Source organism: Hevea brasiliensis, chromosome 1 (genome assembly GCF_030052815.1).
Source record: "Hevea brasiliensis isolate MT/VB/25A 57/8 chromosome 1, ASM3005281v1, whole genome shotgun sequence".
Classification (NCBI taxonomy): Eukaryota; Viridiplantae; Streptophyta; class Magnoliopsida; order Malpighiales; family Euphorbiaceae; genus Hevea; species Hevea brasiliensis.
Genome location: NC_079493.1, coordinates 17,280,962 through 17,303,869, shown reverse-complemented (window position 1 = coordinate 17,303,869; position 22,908 = coordinate 17,280,962). Strand labels below are relative to the sequence as shown.

The window sequence follows — 22,908 nt, the reverse complement described above, 5'->3', positions numbered from 1 at the left end:
AATGCAAAGCATACCGAATGAAGAGAATGTTTTCATCAGTGGAGATTTGAATGGACATGTAGGAAGTGATAGACAAGGTTATGAGAATGTTCATGGAGGTTTTGGTTTTGGCAGTCAAAATGAGGAGGGAAAAAGCATCCTGAATTTTGCTATGGCATACACCTAATACTAGCAAATACCTACTTTATAAAAAGAGAGTCACATTTAGTGACTTTCAAAAGTGGGCAACATAGAAGCCGAATCGACTTCCTCTTAACCAGAAAGACAAATAGAGCTCTATGCAAGGATTGCAAGGTCATTCCAAGAGAGTCTTTAACAAGTCAACATCGGTTGGTGGTCTTGGATGTCAAGTTTAGGAACAATTCAAGTAAGGTCAGAAGAAATAGTGTAGCTCGAACAAAGTGGTAGGAGTTCAAAGGAGTAAAGCAAGTGATGTTCAAAAATAAGCTTCTCGAGTCCGAAGTATGAAAACTGGATATGGAGGCCAATGATATGTGGATACAGATAGCATCAAAGATTAGAGAATTAGCTAGAAAAATACTTGGAGAGTCTAAAGGACATGGACCACCCTCAAAAGAGAGATGGTGGTGGAACGAGGAAGTACAACAGGCAGCGAAGAGAAAAAGAGAATAGTATAAGAAATTACCTAAATGTGATAATAATGAGGCATATGAACAGTGCAAGATAGTAAAGAAAGAGGCAAAAAAGGCAGTTAGTCAACCAAGAGCACAAGCCTTTGAAAAATAATATGAGAAACTTGGAACTAAAGAAGGGGAGGAAGATATTTATAGATTAGCAAGGAGGAGATAAAGGAAATGTCAAGATCTGAATCAAGTTAGGTGCATTAAGGATAAAGAAGGAAAAGTGTTGATGAAAGATGAGGACATTAAAGAAAGATGGATAAATTATTTTAATGATCTCTTTAATAATAGTCAAAATGGTAATAGCGTGAATATAGACTATAGAACAATAGAAAAGAATGTGAATTATACTAGAAGGATTAGATCTTTAGAAGTAAAGGAAGCACTTAAGAGAATGAAAGTGGGTAAAGCCTGTGGACCTAAAGAAAGACCAATTGAAGTATGGAAGTGTTTGGGAAATATAGGAGTGGCATGATTAACTAAATTATTTAATAAGATTCAAAACTCAAAGAAAATGCTTGATGAATGGAGGAGGAGTATTTTAGTACCTATTTTTAAAAATAAAGGAGACATACAGAGTTGCTCAAACTATGAGGGAATTAAACTCATGAGCCATACTATGAAGTTGTGGGAGAGAGTTGTGGAGCATCGACTACGTCATGATACTTCTATCTCTCTCAATCAATTTGGTTTCATGCCCGGTCGTTCAAATATGGAAGCGATCTTTCTTATTAGAAGCTTGATGGAGAAATATAGAGATGTGAAGAAAGATCTACACATGGTTTTTATTGATTTGGAGAAGGCTTATGATAGTGTTCCAAGAGATGTCTTATGGAATGTGTTAGAACAAAAGAGAGTATCTATTAGGTACATACAAGTATTGAAAGATATGTATGAAGGAGCAACTACTATTGTGCGCACAGTGGGAGGGGACACGAGATTTTACGATCTCAATTGGATTACACCAAGGATCAGCCATAAGCCCTTATCTTTTTACATTAGTTTTAGATGAATTGACGAAACAGATACAAGAGTGTATTCCTTGGTGCATGTTGTTTGCGGATGATATTGTTCTGATAGATGAGACACGAGAAGGAGTCAATAGAAAGCTAGAGCTTTGGAGAAGTACTCTAAAGTCAAAGGGTTTTAAGTTAAGTAGAACGAAGACAGAATACATGCATTGCAAGTTCAGTGAAGGCCAAACTGGTGATAGGGAAGAAGTTAGTTTGAATAGAGTGGTACTGTCCCAAAGTAATCACTTTAAATATCTAGGCTCAGTCCTTCAAGTAGATGGGGGATGTGAAGAGGATGTTAGTCATAGGATTAAAGCCGGATGGTTGAAGTGGAGACGTGCCACGGGAGTTTTATGTGATCGTAAAATTCCCAATAAGTTGAAAGGAAAATTTTACCGTACAGCCATACGACTGGCTATGTTATATGGTAGTGAGTGTTAGGCACTGAAAGAGTCGTATGCGTCTAAGATAAGAGTTGCAGAGATAAGAATGTTAAGGTGGATGAGTGGCCATACTTTACTAGATAAAGTCCGTAATGAGAGTATTAGAAAAAAGGTAGGAGTGGTGTCAATTGAAGATAAGTTGAGAGAAGGGAGATTGAGATGGTTTTGGTCATGTGAAGCGTAGACATACGGAAGCTCCAGTTAGACAAGTAGAGCACATTAGGTTAGAGGATAGAAAGAAAAAAAGGGTAGACCTAAATTGACTTGAAGGAGAGTAGTACAACATGACCTAGAAGCATAACACATTTCTGAGGATTTAACCCAAAATCGTTTAGAGTGGAGAAAGCGAATCCATATAGCCGACCCCAAATCTTTGGGATAAAGGCTTAGTTGAGTTGAGTTGTAAAATTAGGAAATTTAAAGTTTTATTAGGTCTAGAATTATATCATCATTAGGTTTATTATTTCCTATTTTATTTTTATTTAGTATTCCTAATTAGAATTAAATTAGAGTTTCTAAATCCTAATGTGATTAGAGTTGTAAACTCTATAAATAGGACTTAAAGTTTATTATTTGAGAATTAATAAGAGTGTCTTTGAGAATTTGTTTCTCCCCTTCGATGTAGAACCAGGTAGTTTAGGAATCAAGAGAACAAATTCTCCATAATGATAATGATTAATGAGAAACGAATTCTCCAAAGGGGCGAAACAATTTCTCAAAGACGAACTCTTATTAATTCTCAAATATAATTATCATAATCAAAGCTATTAAATAATAAACCCTTGGTCCTATTTATAGAGTTTACAACCATAATCACATTAGGATTTAGAAACGCTAATCTATAAATTTACATGAAAGTTGATACTCTAAAGAGCTTGTCATTTGGTTCAAAATACAAAGATTGCCATTTGGCTTAACTTGATAATGACAAATGTCATTATAAGATTATGGTTACTACGAATACAACTCTCTTTACCAATAAAGCATTTTCAAAAAAATAAAGTTAAAATCTAAGTAGATGATTAGATTGTTTTTTGAAAGTTATCTACTTTAAATATAAAGTCATAACAGATTTATTTATCTTTAACATGTGCGTCCAATAAGAAAACATCTTATTTGCTATCTATTATCCATAACACATGTTTATGTATTCATTATTTGACTTGGTTTTATCAAGATATTAGTCATGAAGGGCTTTATGCTATTCTTAAGATTAGGCCATACGTATGTGCAAAATGTACTTATAAGAAATTAATTTTATTTGAAAAAAAAAAATTAAATTCAATCACTTTTTATTTATGGTACATTGTTAAATTCCTTTTTCATTAATTTTTCTTCACTATTTTCATTTCAGAGGATTTCCAGTTTGGTTCCATAGTTTGTGTAGAATTTTATCATTAAAAATAATAATATCATTTGTAGATAAACAACATTGATTTATTACAAATTTGATCTATAAGAAATCAATAATTTTCTATAATAAAAATTCATTCATGTGACTTTCGACAAAATAAATAAATAAATAAATATTTCATCACATTATGCCACCATATATATAACAAAGCCAATATTATTTCAGTAAAAAATAAAAAAATAAATAAATAAATGAGAGGTACAACTATTCTAAACTTTATGACAAATTTTAATTACTTTCAACATATAAAATTTAGAATTTTACAACTATAAAAATTTGTAGTATGATTTTGAAAATGTAAAATATAAAATTATAAATATTAAATTATATTTTAAAATAAAATAATAAATAATCCATACAAAGCATAGGTAAAATACCTAGTTTAATTCTAATTAGGAATACTCTATCAAAATAAAATAGAAAATAATAAACTAATAATAATATAATATTAAACCTAATAAAACTCTAATTTTCCTAATTTTACAATAAATAAAATTCCTATAAATTTCATCCAATACTGCATCATAGTTTTAATGCTTTGCCAACTAAAGACCAGATGATACTAGATGGCTATATCCCTTAATCCCAAGTTCCAAACAGTCACAAATAATACCGCTTGAGTAGAAAATATGTATAGCCAAATAAAACAAAATTGATGTTTTACCAGATTGTCGTTTCTTCAATAACTTCCTCTGCCGCTCAATTGCCTCCTTTGTTTCTAGTAAATGTCTCTAAACAGCATTAAATCACAGAATAAAAATGTTATTGACATAGACAATAAAAGAACTCCATTTGGACTTTAGATTATTTGGCAAGCAGGGACAGATTGAGGGAGGCCCGCCGAAGTAAAAAATAAATAAATAAATAAAATATAACGTGCAAGTGTTATCCCATTAAAAATATAGAAAGCAATTTATCTTTTCTCAAAACTGCCCCACCCTGCCCCAAGCCAAGAATCTCTAAGTTTTGTTCCCACCACAGTAATCAACAAGTCACACTAGTAATTTTAAAAATAATACTTTAGAAACCACGCATTAGTACATCAGAAACCACGTAATTTGACTTTTAACTTTTGGTAACTCAATGCAAGAGGTAACTTCAATATTTCCTATTCAAAACTGCTTAAAAATAGGCTTAGAAATAAGAGGAATATTTTTTTTTTTTTTTTTTTTGCAAATTGCTTGATTAATTTTATTGGGAGAACAATTAATGAAAAAACTGACATAAATTCAATTATAGATGAACATTACGATATTAAAGATCATCAAGCACAACTTCAATAAAATTTGCATAATTGTTGACACTAGGAGTGCAAATGGGCACGGGCTGCCAAAGTATGCACGAGTTCTCAAGAGCTGGTCGCAGTATCATGAGGAAACCCCAGCTGATTTCTAAAAAGAGGGATGGTCGCTGACTGATTCCTATACCAAAGCAGTGTTATCAATAGGCTGTGCATGGTTTATGAGGGTCCCAAACCGAACCAAAGAACCGCACTGAACCGAACCGAACCGAAACCGAAAAAGAACCATTACTATAGGAACCGAACTGACCTTAATTTACTGTTTTGGTTTGGTTTTGGTTCTTCATGAAGAACAGTGCCGGAACCGTACTGGAACCGAACCGAAGAACCGATTTTATATATATATATATATAACTTAATTTATAAAACTAATGAAAATGTGCAGCAACCAAATGCTAATGAAACTAATGAAGGTAACATAACACGATCTACTGCACATCCTAAGTTGAAATCTAGGAGTGGGGTTTGGGTTCACTTTGAGAAATTGATTAATTCTGAGGGTAGTGAGATTGGTAGGGCTCAATGTGTGTGGCGTAAAAAAGATCTAAACTGTAAGAGTGAAAGTGGCACTTCGGGAATGTGGAAGCATTTGAGGGAATCTTGTAAAAAGTACCCATATAAAAAGATTTAAATAAAGAAAAGTCTCAAAGAACCTTGTCTTTTCATAAGGGTTCTGGGGGTGAGGATGTTAAGTTGACTTCCTGGCAATTTGATCAAGATACTTGTAGGGAGGCTTTAGTTAAGATGATAATCAAAGATGAACTTCCTTCTAGGTTTGTTAAGAAGGAAGGGTTTATAGAGTTCTTACAAGTTGTTGTGCCACAATTCAAAATTCCATCTAGATATACAATAGCAAGAGATTGCTATCAGTTGTTTATTTCTGAGAAAAAGAAGTTGTCTGCATTCATTGCATCTCAATGTCAAAGGGTTTCTTTAACCACAGACACATGGACTAGTGTTCAAAACTTATCGTACTTATGTTTGACTGCTCATTTTATTGATTTTCAATGGAAAATGCAAAAACGCATCCTAAATTTCACTGTTATTAAGAGTCATAAAGGGGTTAATATTGGTAATGCCATTGATTTTTGCATGGAGGAGTGGGGTTTGCCTAAGGTTACGTGCATCACTGTTGATAATGCATCTTCTAATGATTCTGCTGTTTCACAATTGAAGAAAAGGCTACTTAAGAAAAATGCATTTGTATTGGGTGGGGATGCATTTCATATGAGATGTTGTGCTCATATCATTCAATTAGTTGTGAGGGATGGACTTAATGCTGTGCAAGGTTCTATTAAAAGGATTAGGGATGTGGTGAAATATATAAGGAGCAATCCACAATGCTCTGAAAAGTTTAAGAAGTGTTGTCAATTGGTAGGACTCAAGTCTAAATGCTCTTTGCAATTAGATTGTCCAACTAGATGAAATTCGACATATTTAATGTTGGAATCTACACTAACATATCAGAAAGCCTTTGATAGATTAGACAATATAGACAATCAATTTCAAGTTGAATTTGGGGATGAGTTGCCTAGTGAATTTGATTGGCACAATGCTAGGATTCTTTGTAAATTCCTTAAGAAATTCTATGATGTCACTTGCAAGTTGTCTGGGTGTTTGTATTCCACATCTAGCATTTACTTTCCTGAGATCATGAAATTTTAAAGGAATTGCATAATTGTGAAAGTAGTGGAGATGAGAGAATAGTTGAAAGAAGGCAAAGTTCGACAAATATTAGGGTTCATTAAACAAGATGAATGCGATGCTATTTGTAGCAGTTGTCCTAGACCCTAAATACAAGTTGAATTACATTAAAGCCAAATACATTATTTATTATTCTGAAAGTGAGGCCAAACTCTTGGTTGATAGAGTGGTAAATGCTTTAAAAGAAATGCGGAATGAATATATGAGTTCAAATGATCAAGCATGTATGGGTGATAATGGTTCTGGTCAAAATGCTAATGTTGAAAAATGTGATAATGCAATGATAGACGAAGGTGAAGAGATTGATGATTACTTTATTCAAATGGAGGAGCAAAAGTTGGCTTCTGAATCTGAGTTGGACAGGCATTTAGAAGAACTTCCTGAGAAGTTTACTTTGGATTTTGATTTATTATTATGGTGAAAGGTGAATTCAGTGAAGTATCCAGTTTTATCTAAGGTTGCCAAGGATGTTCTGGCTATTCAGTGTTCAACCGTGGCCTCTGACTCTGCATTTAGCACTGGAGGGAGAACTTTGGATCAATTTAGGTGTTCTTTGCTTCCAACTACTGCAGAGGTCTTGATTTGCTGCCAAGATTGGTTGAGAAATGAAAAAAAAAACCCATCCAACTTGAAGAATCCATTGAAGAGCTTGAAAATTGGGAGTCAGGTATAACTATTGCAACAAATATTATATGATCTTAATTATTCATTGTTTGCAAATATTTTTTTCTTTAGACTTACTTTCTTTTTCATGTAATGAAATTTAGAGATTACTCAAGATCCTAATGTTATGGAGATTATTATTCCAAGAACTAGAGTGGATTGCTAGGTATTGTGAGTTGTGAATTGACTTGATATTTTTTTTACCTTTAATTAATTAAAATTATTCATCTATTAACATATTTATTGTGTGAAAATGAAGGTGACATCATATTGGAGGAAGGCTTGAAGGAGTTCATTTTATGTGGAAAATGTAGCTATAAGGAATGTGGAGGCTAGTTGTTGTTTTTTTTTTTTTTTAACGAAATGTGAGTGAAACTTTATTTTATGGTTTTTTTTTTATTATTTTGATACTAATTTGCTGTTATTTTGTAATTTGGAATATGGAAAATATTAATGGGACTCATTATAGATATTTGGTATTATCATGTAATTCTATGTAAGAATTATTAGTTCTATTTTATGTTACTTTATTGATATTTTATTTGGATATTAGTATTGTTATTTTAAGATTAATATTATTATTTTTATTGATGCTTTGATGTAATTATTCTTAAATATAATAATTTGAATGTAGGAATTGAAACTAGAATTGGAACCATAACCGAAATCGGAACTGAAAATAGAACTGAATCAGAACCGAATGCACTAAGAACGGAACCGAAATCGAACCAAAATTCGATTCTGGTTTTGGTTCCTAAAAATCAAAAGAACCGAACTTCGGTTCCAGTTCCAGTTCCGGTTCCTGGTAGGAACCAAACTGGAACTGGATCCGAACACCCTTAGTTATCAAGGCGAAAAGCAACACTAAGGCGAAAGGGTACCCTATGGCCTTAGGCGCGAGTCGAGGCGAGGGCCTTTTTGAAGCAAGGCACCCATAGCCTAAATTGCCCAAATTATATATGTGTGTGTGTGTACTTCTAACATAAAAAATTCACACTTTTAAATAATTTAGCCTAAACCAAGAGAAGCCACATATGTTCATTTAGCTTAAACAATTAGGAAAAATTAAACAACAAATTAAAATAGGAAAAATTAACAATATCCATAACACAATTAACAATACCCATAATCCCACATATCACAATTTCACAATACCCATATATATCACAATATATAACAAACAATTAAAATAAAAGAAAATTAAAAAAAAAAAAATAAACTGTTGTCTTTTAAAATATGGCGTGAGAGTGAGAAGTGCAGTAGGAATAGAAGAAGAGAGGAGGAAAGAAAAGAAGGAAAAAAGTAAAAACCAAAAAAAAAAAAAAGGAAAACCATAGGTGGGTGTTGTCTTGTATGCTGTGTTGATATTCTTGAGAATGGAAGAAGAGGAGAAAAAAGAGAGGAAAGAATAAGGACAAAAGGGGGGAGAGTGAGAGAAAGAGAAAGGTTGACCATACCTTACTAGGAGAGACTGTTGGTTTTTGCGAGAAAGAGAAAGAGAGAAGCTATTGTGAGAATGAGAGAGAGGTCTTTTTCGATAGTGAGAGAGAAGTAGTGTGAGTGCGTGACAAAATAAAAGTGGTGACTTAGGGTTCTTAATTTGTTGTGTAAAAAAATTAAAAGAGGAAAAAAAATAGCATTACCTTCACTGAAGTGTCACTTCAGCGCCTTGTCGCTCAGCGCCTCTCTCACTAGGGCGGCCACCACCTACCATAAGCAAGGCTAGGTAGTGCCATGCGAGGCACTAGAGGGGCATCTCGCCTGGGCGCTAGAGGGGCGCCTCACCTCGATGCCTTCAACAACACTGTACAAAGGGAGCTTTTGGATGTCATCTTGCCATATGTTCAATGTTCACGGAGAAAAGAATCCAATTTCATAGAGTCTTGAGCCTCGGAGACCAGGAGGCAACCTAGAGCATCCAATGAGGCACCAAAGGGACTCTTGACCGATTGCGTAGGACTGATAGGAGGCAAAGGGTCTCTTGGCTGATTCTTGTCTCTTTAGTGTCCCAAGCCCATATTACAACATGAGGTATAAGTTAGTTTGAGGCAATCAAAAATCAGAGCGAGGAGGGACAGAGTCTCAAAACCCTTAGATGTGCATTGGATGACTGGTGAGGGGCCTATAAAGACCTTGGAAAATTCCCATGAAGAGGGAATCACTCCTAGCCAATTTACACTGTTAAAGGTATCTTTGGTCATGTCGAGCCATGGTTTAAAGTTTCAAAACAAATGGATTTCAGCACGGCAAGATTCCAAATTCTTGAGCCTTCACATGTTTTTTGAGCAATCAAGAATGCAAAAGAGAAGCCCTTGGCCAATTGGAAAAAAAGAGGGGATACTTTGGCCGATCATGACATTGAGAGCTCTGTTTGGACAAGATTGAGACACCACACAAAGTTTTAGAAAAATTTGAGTCCAGTGCAATGGAATTTCAAGATTCAGTACCTAAGAAAGTTCCTTGGGGCAACCAATGAAGCTTAATCAAGGTACTTGAGCTGACTAAAATAAAGAAGGAAGCGTTTCTAAATTACTACAATGTAAGCAGCTCTATTTTAATGTTTTGAGCCATGGTATAGAAGTTGAGAGGGCCCTACAGCGACCTCCAAAGCATGAAAAGGACTTGTGGTCAATTAGATAGGATAAACACCCCTACCTGGCTGATTGACATTTCCTTCAATGAGGAATAAGCCAAGATGATGGTTTGACAATGCTTCTCGCCTGTCAGTTGAAGTTGTTACTAAGCTAGCTTCCGCATTGAACTATCTAAGTAAAACAACTTCATGGAGACCTCTTAAAGAACAAATGGTTCTGTGAAGACCTTTCAAAGAGCAAAACGTCTTCACAAAGATCTTATCTTTGAGTAAAGGGTTTTGCACCATGTTTGGGCGTGAGATAGTAAAAATGTGCAAAGGTTTGAAAGCCTTAGAATGAACACAAAAAGCTGTAAAGGATCCGAAGTCGATTTACAAAAGTCAAAAGGCAAATAATCCCTAGAGCGATTCTAAAAGGGGAGGAGAGACCGACATTAGCCAATTAGCCCCCTTGGTATATTCTAGATATCCAAGCTTCCTCCTTATTAATGTAGGGACATTCAAGAGACGTAAACCAAATGAACTTGCATCACAAAAGAACCCTAAAGCTACAAGAGTTCTGCAAGAAAAACAACTAATTCACTAAGTATAATCAACTAATTCATTCCAGGAGAGGCTTTAACAAATCAACATCGGTTGGTGGTCTTGGATGTCAAGTTTATGAACAATTTAAGTAAGGTCAGAAGAAATAGTGTAGCTCGAACAAAGTGGTAGGAGTTCAAAGGAGTAAAGCAAGTGATGTTAAAAAATGAGCTTCTCGAGTCCGAAGTATGGAAGCTGGATATGGAGGCCAATGATATGTGGATACAGATGGCATCAAAGATTAGAGAAGTAGCTAGAAAAGTACTTGGAGAGTCTAAAGGACATGGACCACCCTCAAAAGAGAGATGGTGGTGGAATGAGGAAGTACAAAAGGCAGTGAAGAGAAAAAGGGAATAGTATAAGAAATTACCTAAATGTGATAATAATGAGGCATATGAACAACACAAGATAGCAAAGAAAGAGGCAAAAAAGGCAGTTAGTCAACCAAGAGCACAGGCCTTTGAAAAGTTATATGAGAAACTTGGAACTAAAGAAGGGGAGAAAGATATTTATAAATTAGCAAGGAGGAGAAAAAGGAAATGTCAAGATCTGAATTAATTTAGGTATATTAAGGATAAAGAAGGAAAAGAGTTGGTGAAAGATGAGGACATTAAAGAAAGATGGAGAAATTATTTTAATGATCTCTTTAATAATAGTCAAAATGGTAATAGCGTGAATATAGACTATAGAACAATAGAAAAGAATGTGAATTATACTAGAAAGATTAGATCTTTAGAAGTAAAGGAAGCACTTAAGAGAATGAAAGTGGGCAAAGCCTATGGACCTGATGAAATACCAATTGAAGTGTGGAAGTGTTTGGTAGATATGGGAGTGGCATGGTTAACTAAATTATTTAATAAGATTCTAAACTCAAAGAAAATGCCTGATGAATGGAGAAGGAGTATTTTAGTACCTATTTTTAAAAATAAGGGAGACATACAGAGTTGCTCAAACTATAGGGGAATTAAACTCATGAGCCATACTATGAAGTTGTGGGAGAGAGTTGTGGAGCATCGACTACGTCATAATACTTCTATCTCTCAATTAATTTGGTTTCATGCCCGGTCGTTCAACTATGGAAGCGATCTTTCTTATTAGAAGCTTGATGAAAAAATATAGAGATGTGAAGAAAAATCTACACATGGTTTTTATTGATTTGGAGAAGGCTTATGATAGTGTTCCAAGAGATGTCTTATGGAATGTGTTAGAACAAAAGAGGGTATCTATTAGATACATACAAGTATTGAAAGATATGTACGAAAGAGCAACTACTATTGTGCGCACAGTGGGAGGGGACACGAGATTTTCCGATCTCAATTGAATTACACCAAGGATCAGCCATAAGCCCTTACCTTTTTACATTAGTTTTAGATGAATTGACGAAACATATACAAGAGAATATTCCTTGGTGCATGTTGTTTGCGGATGATATTGTTCTGATAGATGAGACACGAGAAGGAGTCAATAGAAAGCTAAAGCTTTGGAGAAGTACTCTAGAGTCGAAGGGTTTTAAGTTAAGTAGAACGAAGACAGAATACATGCATTGCAAGTTCAGTGAAGGCCAAACTGGTGATAGGGAAGAAATTAGTTTGAATGGAGTGGTACTGTCCCAAAGTAATCACTTTAAATATCTAGGCTCAGTCCTTCAAGTAGATGCGGGATGTGAGGAGGATGTTAATCATAGGATTAAAGCCGGATGGTTGAAGTGGAGACGTGCCACGGGAGTTTTATGTGATCGTAAAATTTCCAATAAGTTGAAAGGAAAATTTTACCGTACAGCCATACGACCGGCCATGTTATATGGCAGTGAGTGTTGGGCACTGAAAGAGTCGTATGCGTCTAAGATAAGAGTTGCAGAGATGAGAATATTAATGTGGATGAGTGGCCATACTAGACTAAATAAAGTCCATAATGAGAGTATTAGAGAAAAGGTAGAAGTGGTGTCAATTGAAGATAAGTTGAGAGAAAGGAGATTGAAATGGTTTGATCATGTGAAGCGTAGACATACGGAGGCTCCAGTTAGACAAGTAGAGCACATTAGGTTAGAAGATAGAAAGAAAGAAAAAGGATAGACCTAAATTGACTTGGAGGAGAGTAGTACAACATGACCTAGAAGCATTACACATTTCTAAGGATTTAACCCAAAATCGTTTAGAGTGGAGAAAGCGAATCCATATAGCCGACCCCAAATCTTTGGGATAAAGGCTTAGTTGCCAAAGAAGAACTTCACATAACAAAATTTTTTTAAAAAAGTGGAAAGCTAGCTTAGGATCATTATGGCTTATCAACAAATTGAAAATATAGAACAGAAAGTGATTAAGAAACCAATTTGTACAAGAATTAAATTATGCAACTTGCAAACTACAAAGAATGGAACTCCTAAAAATTTTCAGCTCAAAGTGCTAGATCAATTATGAGAAAGTATCGCAGCCTATGTAGATATCACACAGAAAACTGACATTTTCTAATATCTGAGAAAATCACCTGAGGTTTTGGTATTAAAAACTTCAATCAAGTTAAGTTTGAAGTTTCTGTTCATGGTAAAAAAAAAAAAAAAACCCTTATAGAGGTGATGAAATGATCAATATTGATACAAGTTAAATAGGAAATTATCCAATACAACTAGTTACCAAAAAGTAATAACATGCAAGTGGTAATTGAGCTTGAGCAAGTATAAGATACGCACATAAGAAAATTTGATAAGGAAAGAATTTTATCTGCAACAACATTGTCATAACGTCATAAACCATTTTAAACAGTATCCATTATATGAAGCAAGTCTACCAGAGCATTAACCAGCATGGACAGTGGATACCTAGAACAATTTCCCTAAAGATCACTATTTGAGATCCAAGGATTTAACCCCTATATATCATCAATCTTCTTCCTTTTTTTTTAATACCACAATTCTATTTCATGCATTTTAAAATTGTCCATAATTAAATTACAATTAAAAAAATCAAAAGTTAATAAAATTTGGAAAAATAGAGTTTAAAAAAAGAATAAATTATTTGGATTTTGGAGAGAGATATCTATCCATGACATACCAGATGAGTATTTAGATCTTTCAGCACTTGCCCATCCTCCCACGTCTCAGATATGACAGTTCCAGCTCTGCGATGGACAAGAAAACATGACCCACCCAAATAATCAACAAAAGAAATAACATGAATGGAAAGCTTAATGAAGATTTAAAAACCTACAAATCGAAAAGTCAAGGTTGAAAAGAAAAATGCCAGTTAAAACAGCAATGGTTGCAAGAAACGCGCGCGCGCGTGTGTGTGTGTGTGTGTGAGAGAGAGAGAGAGAGAGAGAGAGAACTTTTCAAAATAGGAATGCTGAGTGATTAGTTTGGTCGACGCTAAAGTAACTAGCTAATTCTTTTTCGGTCTCTACCAATTTTAGTTTTCAGGAAGAGAGTGATTAGCCTTTCAAGCTAACTTGATCACTTCTATTTTATGAGTAAGGAGTAGAGATTAGGGGGCTAGTCCAGCAGTTAAATAGGGAGATTCTATTGTACTAGTCTATTGTAATTGCTCTCCAATAAGTTGTAACTGTAGAGGGTAGTTATAGGATCCAAAGAAGTATAAGTAGGAGCTTACTTGTAAAGAGAAGACTATCCAAGATCATTAATAATCAAAAGATATCTCTCGTCTCTAAAATATTCTATTTCTCTTCTCATCCAATCTATTTCTCTTCTCATCTACCCTCTCTTCTCCTTTCTCATCTACTTCTATTATTTTCTCATCTATTTCTATCTCTCTCTCCCTATTCCTTTGTTTTAGTAAGTATGCAGGTTAATATGTAACAAATTGGTATCAGAGCTTGGTTCTGGATTGCTTCCAAACTTTCTTACTGAAGAAGCAATTACATGCAGATAAACGGGAGTCTCCTCAATTCTAGGTTTTTCCTTATATTCTCCTCTATTCTTCTTTCTTTCTTTCTTTCTTGAAATTCTTGAATCAAATTTCTTTATTCTTCTGCTGATTTCCAGAGTGGTTTTCTATTTTACTTCTTTAATTTTTCACTTCCCACATTTCAAGAAACTGCTGTTCAGTTTTCTTTTCTGTTCTTCTTCCTTTTCCCTTAATTTCTCTTTCTCGTATATTCTTCTTTTCTTGCGACTCTATCTTCAAAATTTTTTTCTACAATCACTTCTAAATTCTTCCATTCCCAATTTTCCAATTCTTAGGCTCTGTTAGGGTTTTTTTTCTATTCTTTTTTGAAATTTTTGAAATTGTTATTTCTACCTCAACTTTTTTTCCCCTATCCCAATAAATTTTCTTCTCTATGAAACAAAATTTTCCAACATCCTACTCAGCCTCCGACATGAGGATCATGGAAGACCAACCTTGAGAACAAAAGTTACTTAATAGGATTATGGAAATTGTCGACAGAGGACTAAAAAGGCAAAAAGAATTGTTGTTGCAAAAATTAGAGAAATATGAGAAGTCATTTCAAGAGAGAATGGACAAATTGGTTGAAGTAATTCAAGTGGCAAGGAGAATGTTGCAGTCTTTAATAATAAGGATCCAATTCTTGAAAAGTCAAGCGAAGAACAAAATGCCCTTGATGAAACTTCCAATAACGAAGACAAGTGCACTGATGTGGAGCAGGAGCAGGATTTTGTTTCTAATTTGTCTAGTGCAAGAGAGGAATATGAGGAAGATGAAGATGGTGATGATAGGAAACTAGAGTTTGCTATGGGGAATGCAGAAGCTAAACCTAAAATTCTTGCTACAGAGACTTTTGGGAATGTTCTTGAAAACAAGAAAGATAAAGGAGCTACAAAAGTATGGGTACTATAAGCAAGTGACAAAATTTTAGGAGCCAAGATGGTGAATTCAGCTGTTGTAATCCTATAAGCCTCATGGAAGATGAATGGAAAATATCAAAAAGGGAAAGGAAGAAAGTTAAGCCATCAAATGGTATTGTAATCTTGAAGGAACAAGCATGGAAAATTTGGAAAAGAAAAAGAAAAAGAAAAAAAAAATAGTTATTTGTTCATTAATGGTTCATACTATCATCTGCAACTTTTAGCCAATTCTATGGGACATTTCAACTGAAGCATATGATGGAAGTTAGTATTTGGTATTCCAAAATTCAGGAAATTAACTGACCAGCAGAAGATGCTATGGGAGATTCTCACATTATGTCAGCTAATGTGTAGACCGTAATTTTTGTGACCTTGTGAGCATGTGCATTGAGGCCGTGAGGAACCCGATAATAAAAAATTTGTATGACTATGAGATATATTTAGAGACATTAAAAATGGATAAACATATTTATAGCATGTTTCTTAGAGAAAATAATTTTGAAGAGTAAAAAATGTTTAATTAAATTTAAATGAAATTTATTTTTTGTTTAAATTTAACTTTGGAAATTTGTTTTATTAAAAAATATAATTGGACCTAATTGAGCTCTCTAAGGTCAATAAGACCCAATAGGGAACTTTGATTAAATAAATGAAAGCTCACAATTCTTTTTTATTTTTAAAGGAAAATGAAAATTAAATAAAAAGTTTTCCTCTTTAACACTCCTTAAATCTTCTTATTTAGAGATTATATAAACTTTCTATATAATTTTTTGACCTAAACCCTATAAATACCTCACAGAAAAGAAGAAAAAAAAAAAAAGAAGGGAGAAGAGAAAAGAACAACACAACACATGGAAAAACTCTCACTCCATCTCTCCAATTCAGTAAGCTTTCCTCATCTTCTTTCTTTCTTCTTCTTGTTTTCTTCATTTTTCTTTAGGAAACCATCAAGATTTCTTTAAAGTATATATTCTAAATTATGAATATTCAAGAAATATATCATACATCTATTCTTTCATGTTTATGTGCCTTTAGATGGCCTCATATAATCATAACATTCATGTATATGTGATAAATTTGAGGGTGATAACAACTCTGCACATGTTCTTATTTTTATTATTTCATTTTTAATTAATTTTCATATACTTTTATTTCTGTTAAAATTGTATAAAAATTATATTTATAATCTTCATGAAATTCTAATAATTTTAGCCTCAAGAATCATGAAAAAAGCTATTAAATTGAGTAAGTTATGGCTGTCCAAAATTAGATATCTGCATATCGTGATTTGCAGTGCAGCCGACTTTCAATGCTCATCTCTCTCAATTCTTCATCTTTTTCTGCAATTCTTGAGTCTAAAATTAAATTCAAGATCTTGACTAACTTTTTCCATTGGTTTTACGAAAAAATCTTTGTAGTTTTAGAGATATCACAGTTTTAAAAAAATATTGCAAATCTATCATTGTTAAAAGTTTCGATTTTTATAAATTATTTGGTAATGATTTTGACCTGATTATTAATTTTATAATTTAATATGATGTTTTATCTTGCTCCTATAATTTTTTTAAAATTTTTATACTTATTTAGATATTTTTAGAAATTCAAATACAAAGATAAAGTAAATCTACCAGATCTGGAAATTTCATTTTGTTTATATTTTTTTTTTTTTTGTTCAACTTTAAATTGTATCTTGATCTAATTTTAATGATATGTATGATGTGATATAGCGTATAAAGTGTTAGAATTATGTTAGATGAACTCATGGTCATTGTATATTTTTGGACCATCAAAGCTCATATTGCAAGTAATTAAATTTTTAATTGTAATGTTTATTTTAATTTAAAAAATAAATTAATAGGTAACCCTAAGATAAGCCCCAAAAAAGCCAATAATTGCGTGGAGCTTACATAAATCTTAACTGGAGTAAGACATGAATTAACTTGCCATATTAAAAGAGAAGATTAAAAGAGAAGGCCCTTCTTTAAGGGTAGCTTGCTCTAATAGCAACTACAATAATTAAAAGGTAAGTACTAAAACTTTTTTGAAATAACAATTTTGTATGTAATATGTAGTAATAATAAGAATTTATTCAGTAAATACTAAAATTATTTTTGTTTCTATTTTAACCCATGTTTGAGATATAAATTAAATTTAATTAAATACTTGATAAATTGTAAAATAAATTGGCATATTAAAAACAATTTTTTTTAGATTGTAATTATTTGGAACCTTTGGATGTTTATTAGAATAAATGACATATGTACGTAATTTATTTAGTTTAATTATCTTTAGGGTAACTTGATAAATAAATAAAATAGGTTAATTAAAAACTTAGGATTGCTTATAAATTGAATTTTCTTGTAAATTAAATTGTCAATAATAAATTAATTTTAGTTATCCAATAAATTTCAGTTAATTTAATTTAGCAACCCCATAGATAAGGAATACTTGTACATGAAAATTATTTGTAAACAATAACTATGTTTAAATTACTTGCGTGTGTAGGTTTAGAAATTGCATTTTTAAGTAAGAAGTTTCATAAAGGAATAATAAACTAGATTTTTAAAAATATTAGGAGAAGACTGACACTCGAATTAACGAGGTTATACCAGGCGTAAAGGGTGCCTAACACCTTCTCCTTACGTACCTACTATCCAAACCTAGACATTAGACTATAGTGATGACGATTGTCCAATATCTGCAAACATTAAGTTGTCATCCACGATCCTATCGGAAATTTGAGTGCATCAATCAAGTCCCTCGGTTGTCCCTCAGAAAATTGATGCCTCAATCCAGTGTTAGGCAAAAAAGGCGCCCAGGCGAGGCGCCTAGCCTCGCTTGGCACCCTTTTGCCACCTCGACTGGAATGCTTGGCTGCGCTTTCGAGAGGGGACACCTCAGGCCGACGAGGCGAGAGGCGAAGTAAGCGAGAGGTGATGCCTCATCAATGCAACGGTAAGTTTTTTTTATTATTTTTTAAAAGAAAAACCAATAAAACCTACCACTTACCTCACACGAAAAAGCAGCAGCACCACTCTTCCTTATCACAGAGACAGACGACACCCTCTCTTCCTCACGATAGAACAGGTTATCTCTCTCTCTCTCTCTCTCTCTCTCTCTCTCTCTCATCTTCTTCTTCTTTCCTCTCTTCGACTCTATTTTCTTGGCTCTCTCCCTCTCCTCTTCTTTCCTCGGTACAGCAGCAGTTCTTTTCCCTTTTTTTTCCCTCTCCTCTCTTCTTGGGTATTATTAATTAGTTATTTATTTGTTGTTAATATAATTATTTTACTTTTTATTCTTGTTAATTAATTGTTTAAATTTTATGGGTACTGTTAAATTGATTATTTTACTTTGTATTCTTGTTTAATTAGTTCATTAATTAACATGGTTATTGTTAATTTATTGGTAATTAGTTTAATTTTTACTTATTCTTATTAATTTGATTAGCTTTACTTTTTGTCTTGTTAATTAGACATCAATTGTTAATTAGTTGTTTATTTTATATAGGTATTATTAATTTATTGTTAACTTGATTATTTTACTTTTTGTTCTTGTTAATTAATTGTGTAAATTTATATGGGAATTGTTAATTTATTGTTAATTAGTTTACTTTTTACTTGTTATTATTGTTAATTAGTTGTTAGTTTGATTAGTTTTACTTTTTGTCTTGTTAATTAGACATTAGTTGTTAATTCGTTGTTTATTTTATATGGGTATTATTAATTTATTATTAATTTGATTATTTTCCTTTTTATTCTTGTTAATTAATTGTTTAATTTATATGGACATTGTTAATTAGTTTACTACTATACTTTTTAGTTGTCATTCTTGTTAATTAGTTGTTTAATTTATATTGGGCATTGTTAATTTGTTGTTAATTTATTTATTTTTTATTCTTGTCAATTTTTTTGTTAGATTAGATGGGTAATGAGGGTAATACATCTGGATCTTCTGCTAGCAGTAGAAAAACAGACTCAAGATAGGCACATGTAATTCAAGTTAGTGAAAATAATACCAATAATCTTCAATGCATGTACTGTATGAAATTTTATAAAAAGGGAGTTAATAGAATTAAGCAACACCTTGCTGGAGGTTAAAAAAATGTAATTCGGTGTCCAACATGTCCAGAGTAAGGAATCAAATACTGGAATTCATTGCTAAAAAAAAAGAGAGCAGAAATCAATTATGAATATGGAAAGACCACCTGAATTTGATGATGTTGAAGTACTGGGATTAGATGAAAATGAGGAAGAGGAAGAGTTGATGCAAGAAATTCATAGTGAAAAAGGAAGGCAAATAATTAATGTCAGTGGCACTGGTACTAGTGCTTTAAAAAAATCAAAAGTTCTACCACCACAAAGCAATAGAGGGCCTATATAGACAGTTATTTTTCTCCTAAACCGACTGTTATGAAAAAAAATATGAGACAAACTACTATTGATAAAAATAGTCCAGCTAAGGAGTTAAGGGAGCGTGCTTGTGTTGCCATAGCACGATGGATGTATGACGTGGGAATAGCTTTTAATGCTGTGAATTATGATAGCTTCAGGGAAATGATTCGAGCAATTGAAAATTACGGGAGGGAAATGAAACCTCCAAGTTTTCATGAGGTTAGAGTTCGGTTACTTAACAAGAAAATGCAGACCATATATGATCTTCTTGAGTCTCATAAAAAAGAATGGGAGAATTATGAATGTTCATTGATGTGTGATGGATGGACAGATAGAAAAAGAACAACCTTGATTAATTTCTTAATTAATAGTCCAAAGAGAAGCGTATTTATTAAATCAGTTGATGCAAGTAATAAATCAATGACAACGGCATTATTGGCTAATTTGATTGAGAAAGAATTGATGGAAATTAGTTCAAAAAAGTGGTTCAAGTGGTTACAGATAATGCATCAAATAGTATTACAACAGGTAAAATTTTTATCTAATATTTTCTATTAAGAAAAAAAATATATCATTTTATTTTTATTATCAAAGAAATGAATTTTCTACTTGTTTATGATAGGAAGAATATTGGAAGTAAATTTTCCTCATTTATACTGGACTCCATGTGCAGCCCATTGTATAATTTGATGTTGGAGGACATTTTAAGACCCGTGTTTTCAAAGAAACATTCCGCAAAGCTGTTAAGCTTACTGGTTTCATATACGACTCTTCAGGAGTTCTAAATATGTTGCGGAAGTTTACTAAAGGAGTAGAATTGCTAAGGCCTGAGGAAACTAGATTTGCTACTGCTTTTATTACACTGGGAAGGATTCACCTTCAAAAGGCCAACATTAGAAAAATGTTTACTTTGGAAAGCTAGACAACTAGTAAATGAGCTGAAGAGGTGAAAGACAAAAAGTGTAAAAGGACGATTTTGAGTCCTGCCTTCTAGAATCATGTTGTTTATGCTCTTAAAGTTTCTGGTCCTCTTGCCCGTGTGCTTCAACTGGTTGATAATGAAAAAAAAAAGCCATTGGATATATTTATGAAGCCATGGATAAGGCTAAAGAAGCCATTGCCAACTCACTCGATGGTAATGAAGAGAAATACAAGAATATTTTTGAGATTATTGATGCAAGATGGTCACTTCAATTGCATTGTCCTTTGCATGCTGCCGGATACTTTCTGAATCCTAAACTTTTTTATCCAAATAAGATGAGAATTGAGTCTGATGAAGAGGTTAATACAGGATTACTTTCGTGCAATCATAAAATGGAAAAAGATTCAGCAAAAGTTGACATTATTCTTGATGAAATTGGGAGATACAAGGTAGTTACGAGGACCTTTGGTTTTCCTTCTGCTGTTAGAGGAAGAACAATCAAATCTTCAGGTTATTAATTTAAATTCTTATTAATTTTTCATCTTGCTCATTTATTAAATTATATTATGAATTTAATAATCATTGGTTATATATTTTAATAGCTGCTTGGTGGAAAACATATGGTTCTTCAACTCCAAACCTACGAAAGTTTGCTATAAAGGTTCTGAGTCTCACATATAGTGTAAGTGGTTGTGAGAGAAATTGGAGTGTATTTGAGCATGTAAGTAATATATATATATATATATAATATTCTTCCTTTGTTATTTTATTTTAAATCTTTTGAGTTTGAAGTTTAACTTATTTGTTATTATAAAATTAATGACAGCTTCATAATAAGATTAAAGCCAAATAGTTGAAGTGGAGACGTGCCACGGGAGTTTTATGCGATCGCAAGATTCCCAATAAGTTAAAAGGAAAATATTACCGTACAGCCATACGACCGGCTATGTTATATGGTAGTGAGTGTTGATCACTGAAAGAGTCGTATGCGTCTAAGATAAGAGTTGCAAAGATGAGAATGTTAAGGTGGATGAGTGGCCATACTAGACTAGATAAAGTCCGTAATGAGAGTATTAAAGAAAAGGTAAGAGTGGTGCCAATTGAAGATAAGTTGAGAGAAGGAAGATTGAGGTGGTTTGGTCATGTGAAGCGTAGACATACGGAGGCTCCAGTTAGACAAGTAGAGCATATTAGGTTAGAGGATAGAAAGAAAAAAAGGGGTAGACCTAAATTGACTTGGAGGAGAGTAGTACAACATGACCTAGAAGCATTACATATTTCTGAGGATTTAACCCAAAATCGTTTAGAGTGGAGAAAGCGAATCCATACAGCCGACCCCAAATTTTTGGGATAAAGGCTTAGTTGAGTTGAGTTGAGTTTCATAATAAGAAAAGAAATCGGTTATTTCACGAATGCTTGGACAATTTGGTATATATGAAGTACAATAGAGCATTGCTACGCCGACACACTTTTGAGGATATCACAACCTCTATTGATTTGGCAAATATTGATGAAAGTAATGAGTAATTGCTTGGTGAATTAGAAAAAGGCGATGGGGACGATGATGATGATTCTCTTGTTTTCATGGATGACGTGTTGACCTGGGATAATGTTAGTAGGGCAACTAAAGTTTTTGAATCTCGTTATGAATCGAGATCAGCTGCAAGATCAACACCAGTTGAAACTCCATCATTTCGAAGGCCTCGTCCAATGACAAGTGCATCTTCTTCGCAAGTTGATGATGATGAAGAGAAGAATTTGTGATGGCTGCTATAGAAAATGAAGATGATTTTGAAAATCTTGATGATGAGTAATTTTAGTTGCAAGTTTTTTATTTACTTCTTGCATTTTGTTTGTAATGACTTGTAACTTTTTTCTATTTATTAAAGTTTGAACTTTTATAATTTACATTTTTTATTCTATAACTTATGACTTATTTCTAATTTTCTATTTATTATGTATAATTTTATAGCATCACTTTTATCTTATACATAAGCTCAAAATGCAAATATGAACTATTTCTTTTTCTAACATCTCTTATTATTATTTGTGTTGTTACTTATGCTATAAATTTCAATTTTACAGTCTCACTTATATCTTATACTTCAGTTGGAAATACAAGTACGCACTATTTTCAATTTCTCTTATATTACATATAGACATAGTGCAAATAATTTTTTTTTTCTTTTTAATATGCTTGTTTACTTATAAAACTAGTTAAAAGTATGAATTTTTATGTTACAATTACACACACACACACATATATATAATTTAGGTAATTAAGGCTATGGCGCCTTGCTTTAAAAAGGCCCTCGCCTCGCCTCTCTCTTCTCGCCTAAAACCATTGGGTACTCTACCACCTTTCGCCTTGATAACACTGCCTCAATCAGATGTCCCTAGGAAAAACAATGAATATGTTCCGATTA

The 22,908-nt window shown here is 33.0% G+C and overlaps 1 protein-coding gene and 1 long non-coding RNA gene across 5 annotated transcripts in view; one reads left to right on the top strand and one right to left on the bottom strand.

Annotated features, from left to right (window-relative positions):
- Positions 1–22,908, bottom strand: part of LOC110664080 (serine/threonine-protein kinase TOUSLED) — a 33,992-nt gene that overhangs the window by 4,898 nt on the left and 6,186 nt on the right. For all 4 annotated transcript variants that reach the window (XM_021823606.2, XM_021823609.2, XM_021823608.2 and 1 more), the window contains exons 8-9: positions 13,401–13,467; positions 4,176–4,242 (exon numbers count right to left, since the gene is read on the bottom strand). In XM_021823606.2, the coding sequence (XP_021679298.2) occupies positions 4,176–4,242; positions 13,401–13,467 (134 nt within the window). The remainder of the gene's footprint in view (positions 1–4,175; positions 4,243–13,400; positions 13,468–22,908) is intronic.
- Positions 7,098–7,535, top strand: LOC131178739 (uncharacterized). The gene is made up of 3 exons (XR_009147704.1): positions 7,098–7,182; positions 7,285–7,344; positions 7,438–7,535. It is a non-coding gene; the product is annotated as an uncharacterized LOC131178739 (long non-coding RNA).